Source organism: Seriola aureovittata, chromosome 12 (assembly GCF_021018895.1).
Source record: "Seriola aureovittata isolate HTS-2021-v1 ecotype China chromosome 12, ASM2101889v1, whole genome shotgun sequence".
In the NCBI taxonomy this organism is placed as follows: Eukaryota; Metazoa; Chordata; class Actinopteri; order Carangiformes; family Carangidae; genus Seriola; species Seriola aureovittata.
This window is the reverse complement of record NC_079375.1, coordinates 25,137,085-25,144,634: the sequence shown is the minus strand read 5'-3', so window position 1 is coordinate 25,144,634 and position 7,550 is coordinate 25,137,085. Positions and strand designations below refer to the sequence as shown.

Sequence of the window (7,550 nt, the reverse complement as noted above, 5' to 3'; positions counted from 1 at the left end):
GCACCTGGAAATAGACACAGTTCGGTTTTTTTGTTCGGTTCACCTGCCCAGTCCGGGTCCAGACAGTCAGTAGTGGTTCCCAGGAGCCCGGCCCACATGTTGCTCCGGCTGACTGTGGCACCGCCCACTCCTTTTCCTCGGGGCCGAGTCTGGAAGTCAGTGAGTCGGATGTGACTGGATCTGCCGGTTCTGGAGGCGGATCCGAATTCAGCTGCGATCCGGATTCATTCAATGTGTCGAAGGTGTTGATGCGCTTTTGAAACCAAATACAGCTGGACTTTGGTTTGTGCAGTGCGGAAGGGTCGATAAAGTTTTGGGGGAAAGTTTCATGTGGGGAACCGGTCCAGTGTTGGGAGTCTGACCGGGACCTGCTGAGTTTTCTCCGGCTGCACAGACCTGATCGGTACCGGAGGACCTGTTCCCGCCCTGCTGCAGCAGACATGTGGCGCAGACTGTCACTGCTGATCTTGTGTTGCAGTGTGAGAGGACTTGATGCTCTGGAGCCGGACAGAGCCGCGGACTCTTCGCGGGAGCAGATGCCGCTGACCGAGGCGGCAGCACTGGGTAAACCGGTCCAGGATGCTCCCTCCGCGGCTACACAGCAGGGGACCCCGGGGAGAGAGCAGCAGTCCGCGGCCGAGCCTCTGGAGGACGAGCTGGACAACCAGGAGAACATCATCAGCCAGGTCAGACAGACTGATGTGTGCACTAAAAACTTCATTAACAAAGTCCTGTAATGACTCATTGTGTTCAGAAGAAGTTTTACAGACTAAAAAGAAGCATTTATCAATAAGGCATCAATTATAATTAACTACTTTTTTATTTTAAATTTAAAAAAGTATTTTCTTCTTTCTTTCTTCTTCTTCTTCCCTGTTTAAAGTCCTTAATCGGTGGTAAAAGGTGATTGAATTGAAATGAAGTTCTGTATGAGCCATGCATTATAAAATAGATGAATAAATAAATAAATAAAACCCTGCTAATGATGAGAAATATTAAATTACCAGAAATTCGACCCAAGATCAGTTTAATTTCCCTCCTTTGACCTCAAGATTTTTGTGTCTCAGTGGTGACAACTTGGTGCAAAATTTTCCATCCACTTCATAAATTTCTTTTTTCCTTTACTGTGAATCTTGAATGTCTCATTTCCAACACTGTGACCTGTGAGACGCAGCAGCTCCTCTCTCTTTCATTTAAACACAACCCAAACAAACCCACACAGTTTGTCAGTTCAGCTTAAATGGAGGGGTAAATCAGAACCAGAGCTCTCTCTGTGTGTGTGTGTGTGTGTGTGTGTGTGTGTGTGTGTGTGTGTGTGTGTGTGTGTGTGTGTGTGTGTGTACCATGGCAACAGTTTGCATCCCTCTGGTGGTTGGTTATGTAATATCCTTCAAACTGTAGGCGCTCCAAACCAAAATGTGGCTGTTTGTAAACGCCTGTAGCTGCAGATCAGCACACACTCACTGCTTCTTTCAGTTCTCATTCATGCGTTTCTGACTAATATAAAGACTCCAAAATAAATTCATATTAAAGTTTAATACATTATTTCTTTAAAGTTTCCCCTCCGTCTGAGTCGAGCTGAAAAAACCTGCAGAGAGAGAAACTCAACCCGTGTCCTTCTCTTTCAGCTGCTGAGTGATTACGACAAAGTGAAGACGGTGTCGTCAGGCTCCGACTGTGTTTGTCGCTGCATCGTTCGACCAATCAAACGCTCCGACTGCAGCCGTCTCCACGACAGCGATGACGTCGCGTCACCCTCCCAGGATTTTTACACGGTGGAGACGGTTGCCAAGGGGACGGACTGTAAGAAGTGCGTGTGCATGGCTCCACCTTCAGCGGTCAACCCCTGCGAGGGAGAGTACAGGTTTAAGAAGCTGCAGGAGGCCAGCAAGGACGACATCAAGGTAGAAACTTTCCTATCGGCTAGTAAAGACAAATCCTTCCTCGAAGCAGTTTAGAGTTTGAACATGATGTAAAGATGTTTTATTCCTTCTTCTGTCTCTTGTCTGTGAAGCTGGCGACTATCATGGACTTGTTGGAGGGCTCTCTGTACGGCATGGACTTGTTAAAGCTCCACTCGGTCACCACCAAACTGCTGACCAGGGTGGACAACATGGAAAAAGTGAGGATGCTTACACACACACACACACACACACACACACACACACACACACACACACACACACACACACACACACACACACACACACACAAATGTGCACAGTACACCACTCTCTCAAGGCAGTAATTTCCGCTGGATATATGGACGACACGCCGCTCTCACCGTTCAAACACTCAGTTCGATTCACTAAAAAGATCTAGATAAATTCCTCCAGGTTGCCTTCCTCTGTCGTGTGTCACAGCCCGTTTTAAACTGCTTGTGTGTGAATGAGCAGCACTCACGTTGTTTTTATTCCTGCGCGCCGGCGACAGTCAGAGCGGCAGCCATGTTGTTTTCAGGTTGTTCGTCTGTCCGTCCTCTTCTCGTGGACACGATATCTCAGTAACGCCTTGAAGGAACTTCTTCAGATTTGTTAAAAAAAAGTTCAGCTGGACTCAAGGGTGAACTGACTTGATTTTGGCAGCTAAAGGTCAAAAGTCAAAGGTCAAGGTCACGGTGACCTCACAAAATGCAGTTGAACGCAAACATCTCCAGAACTCCTGAAGGGCGTCCCTTCAGCACAAACGTTCACTTGGACTCAACGGTGAACTGATTACACTTTGTTGGCCAAAGGTCACAAAACATTTAATAGCCATTACTCAAGACTTCAGGTAACAGTGTGAGTCTGGATAAACAGGGACGTAACCTGGAAGTAGTGTGAGTGGCGAGGCGGTGACTTCATTGCAGCCACTGTGTGACACATTTCAATATGATTCTGGGTTATTGGGAGTTTAAGGTGTTCCTAATAAAGTGCTCAGTGCGTGTACATCACCATCACTGCTACACGTGATGGTGTCCCATCAACAGCACATTAACCTCCTCCACCTTCCCGTCGCTGCTGCAGATGAATCAGATGTAATCGATCAGTTAACTGGGGTGTGATTGGTTGGTTCGCAGGTCGAGCACACAGCTGCGTGGTCAGCTGAATTGCATTTTGGGCGTCGGCAGACGTTTGTTTCTCCAAGTATTTTCTACAGGAAGTGTGTCCAAAAGTTTCATGTCGAGTTTCTCTTCAGACATTCTTCACTGTCTACGATCTGCCAAGTTTAAAAAACAAACAGCAGCTGTGGATGTGAATTGTGTTTTTTGAGTGAACTAAATTTAATGTTCAACTCCAGGCCTTCACCCGTAACCTCACAGAGAGAGCAAGAGAGAAGGAACGAGCAAAAGAAAAGGAGAAAGAGAAGAAGAGCCAGCAGAAAAAAAAGAAAACGAGTGATCTGGGGAACGTGGGACAGAAAAGCCGAGCGCCTGCCTACACCAACAAGCAGGTATTGACTCTGTGAGCGAATGAGAAGCAACGACAGACTCCCGACATATTTTCTCTAAAAATATCTACTGAAAAATTCTTTCTAAACCGGACGGGATGTTGTTTGTGCTGTTGCAGAAGGATTTCGAAGGTCAGCCGAAGAAGAACCAGCAGCAGGACGGTCTGGAGCTACAGCAGCCGACCAGGAACAAGACAGGAACCCAGAAGCCCATCAAAGAGAAGACGGAGCCGCGGCCGCCAGTCAAAGACAAGAGCAGCGTGGTCATCCGGGGCGTGACCTATTACAAGGCGGAGGAGGAGAGCTACAAGGAGGAGGAGAGAGGGAGAGGGAAGAACAGTAAGTCTGACGTACTGATGCTGCTTTTACGTCACACGGTGACGACTGTTACAAGATCTTCTCTCATGTTCCTTCTCTTACAGCGAATGTGACGGCGAACACCTCAGACGTACTGATCTCCGACCAGCTCCCGCCCGCCAGGACGTCCCCCACCCACAATCCAGCACCCGCCCCCACCGTTGGCAGAGACTACAAGGATCCCCCACCGAGGACAGCAAGCCAGCCCCCCAAAGATCCCCCCACCACCACCCGACAAACCACAACTGCAACCAAACCGGCCCCCACCGCCACGAAACCAACTCCAGAGCCAACAACCGCCAAACTGGCGACTACTTCCCAGCAAACGACCACTCCCAGGACTCCGCCCACCACACCTGTCGCTCAGCGCAACGCCTCGGCTTCAGATACCAATATAGGTGCACCCACTGCTGCGCCTCCCACGGCGGAGTCTGTGCAGGGAGCCAGAAGTCGCCTCACCTGGACGGAGAGCCCGGCCGACCAACCGAAGACCACCAAGAAGCCCGGTACAGTTCCCCGCACGGTTCAACACTTAGTGAGCTGATGAGGTTTTTAGAGTCTCGACTCACTCCGTCGCTCTGTGTTTGTGTGTGTGTGTGTGTGTGTGTGTGTGTGTGTGTGTGTGTGTGTGTTGTGTGTGTGTGTGTGTGTGTGTGTGTTCCTGCAGGAGTGTGCAAGGACACCGTCGCCAGCCTGTCCGATCCCGTCCAGCACAACTCGTACGGCCAGAGTGAGGGAGCGTGGATGAGAGATGCACGTGGCCACGGCAACGTCATCTACCTTACCAGCGGTCACTATGACAACAACCTCCTAGAGTTCCGAGACATGGAAACCTTCAAATCAGGTTCATGACTTGTGTGTGTCACATAGATATTATAATTAGGTTATTATGATATTATTATAATATAATTAGAATTAGATTATTATAAATAACTAAAGAGACATTAGTAAGTTTCACACTGTGTCAACATCTGTCAGTTTAACAGTTAAAGTTAGCAGACATACAAGACAAATGTGCTAATGTGGCTAATATATATATATATATATATATTAAATATGTTTTAATGGCTAAATAAACGATAAAACAATCAAACACAGAGGCTTGTGTGTTTAAATTTTTTGTGTGCTGTTCTCAGGTCAGGTGAGTAACACCTACAAGCTGCCCTACAGTTTCACCGGGACGGGCCACGTCGTGTACAACGGGGCGTTCTACTACAACCGGGCGTTCAGCAGGGACGTCATCAAGTACGACCTGAGACACAGATACGTAGCCGCCTGGACCACGCTGCATGACGCCATACTGGAGGAGCAGGCTCACAGGACACAGACTGAAGTAAGCCAATCACGTCTCAGAGATTCCTGTTTTCACACCTGCACAAACGAATCGTACCGAGAGGGAAAACCAATCAGGGTTCGGTTCAGCGAGTGTAGTTGTGAGAGCTGGATATGAAGGTTGTACGGAGCTGGTATCTGTCCTGAGTGACGTTGAGCGTGTGCATGTGTTTGCTTCCAGGTGGAGTTCGCCGTGGACGAGTCCGGCCTGTGGTTACTCTACCCTGCTCTGGACACGGAGGGCTTTCACCAGGAAGTCATCCTGCTCACCCACCTCCGCCCCCGTGACCTCCTACCGGTGCGCAGCTTCCGCACGGGCCTCCGGCGTGGTCACTACGGCAACAGTTTCCTGGTGTGCGGCGTGCTTTACGGCGTGGACAGTATGGAGCGTCGCTACGCCAACGTGACGTACGCCTTCGACACACACACGCTCACACACACCGTGCCGAGCCTGGCGTTCACGAACATGCACTCGCACACCTCCCAGCTGGCTTACTGCCCGCTGGACAAGAAGCTGTACGCCTGGGACAACGGACATCAGATGATGTATGACGTCACCTTCGCTTATTAGCGCGGTGGAGGAGACGGAGGAAGCGGCGGGTCGACAGGTGGTCAGCGATGTAGCATCCGGCGAGACGTCCAAACAACAACGCTGATGACAGAAGGAACACCAGGCCTCTGCTCGGTGACCGCGGATCTGTGTAACCGAACGTATTTGAATGAGAACCTCAGTATTAACCAGCGAGCGCCTCGTTTCCCACGACTCAAGATCACAGTAACGAGGCTTTTCTACGAGCGTCTCCACACGAACCAAAGCTTCTTAACGCCAGCTGTCAGTGGTGCTCAACATCACGCTGAATAACTGTAAGGTAACTTTGCTTCTTTAAAGCCGTGCTACATAACAACGACACGTCCATCGCGAGGCGACAGTGTTGTGAACAACACGAAGACAAAATGTTTTACACTTAAACCTGAACTCGGTGCAGCGCGGCCCTCCGCTTTCATGCAGTCGCCCCCTGTAAGGAAAGTGACTGACGGAGCTGCAGCTGGAGGCAGATGTTAAACTCCTCAACTCATATTCAACCTAGAAACGAGTCGGTACGTTTCCTGAGCGTTAGAGAAGGAAGAAGAGGGAGAGGACATCGGCTCAGTCACACAAGTCAACTGATTGGTGCTTTATCTAAACGGTACCAGCCACTTAACGACACTTAAAACTTCAATAAACGCTGTGGTTGTGTTTCCTCTCAGCCTCCTGCGACTTGTTAAGGTTAATTATTTCTAAGAGCGTCCTCGGGGAAACTTCTCCTCAGCGTAGGAAGGTTCGTGAGGTCGACTTCAACATGTTTTTTGGGGGAAAACGAGGCTCAAGAGCGGGAGAGCAGAAAACAAGTGGAAATATATCAGTGTACAGTGGGGTCCAAGAAAAGCTCTGGCACCACTTTCCCATTTAAGTGAGTGAATGGAAAAACGGTAAATTTCTTGTTTGGCACTTTTTGACTTTATTACAAGCTGCGATGAGAGAGAGGGAGGGAGAGAGAGAGAGAGAGAGGGAGAGGGAGGAAAGTCAGGGAGAGAGACTGAATGGTATTACAGTGGTAAATGTGAGTTTTGTGTGGTTTATATAAATGTATAATATTTGAAATCAGTCCTGTGTTTAAGATGTTCAGCTCCGGAGAGTCGAAGCTGATTCTGGTTTAAAAGAATAAAGTTTACAGATACTTTTCCAACGTCACTATAATGCATCTATAATCAGTGTGTAATGAAGCCGCAGCCTCTTCTCTCATACGATCAGAACCTATACTGTATTTATGTTTTTATAATGAAGGTCTGCTGAGAGTGTTGCTGTCATGTTCCACCTGAAGCTTTAGTGCAGGTGGGAACACGTGCTCCTTCCTCACAGCTTCACTTGTTTCAAAAAATATCCCAAGACAAGGTTGAGTTCAGCTGCTTCACTACAAGTTTTCCTTTTTGGTTTGTTAATTTATAATAAAATGTTTTGAAAAGGTCCAGTCCATCCCTCCTTCTTTCTTTCTTTGTTTCTCTGTCTCCTCTGCCGGTCTTGTGCATCCTGCTGCGGACATTATTTCTGGGGTTGATTTAGTTTTCCTGGAAGCCGCCGAGCCGCTGGAAGGATCCCAGGGTGGAAAATAAGAGCGAGCTGGAAGCCGGCGAGAGTCTGAGTCAGGACACACAGCAGAGCGCCGACATGTTAAAGAGCCTCGACTCACAGAGACGGACTGTGGGATAAAACTGCGTCTCAAATAGGAACTGTATTTCATCCCCGCCTGGCTCGGCTCTCTTTGGTCTTAATAAACTGAAACACTGACGATTCAAGAGCATAATTAACACAGTAAGAAACAGCAGGAGAACACATGGGGAGTTAATATCTCTGCTTCATGGACTAGTTCATGAGCCTCTGCTCCAGTCCGGCAGCT

The 7,550-nt window shown here is 48.6% G+C and overlaps 1 protein-coding gene across 1 annotated transcript; it reads left to right on the top strand.

The window, feature by feature from the left end:
- Window positions 1-10: 10 nt before the first annotated feature.
- Window positions 11-7,120, top strand: olfml2bb (olfactomedin-like 2Bb). Its single transcript, XM_056390805.1, has 9 exons — window positions 11-686; window positions 1,626-1,901; window positions 2,012-2,119; window positions 3,277-3,429; window positions 3,546-3,765; window positions 3,849-4,289; window positions 4,451-4,627; window positions 4,920-5,116; window positions 5,297-7,120. Exons 1-9 carry the CDS (start codon window positions 441-443, stop codon window positions 5,684-5,686), a joined length of 2,208 nt encoding a protein of 735 aa, XP_056246780.1. The 5' UTR covers window positions 11-440; the 3' UTR covers window positions 5,687-7,120.
- The last annotated feature ends 430 nt before the right edge of the window (window positions 7,121-7,550 follow it).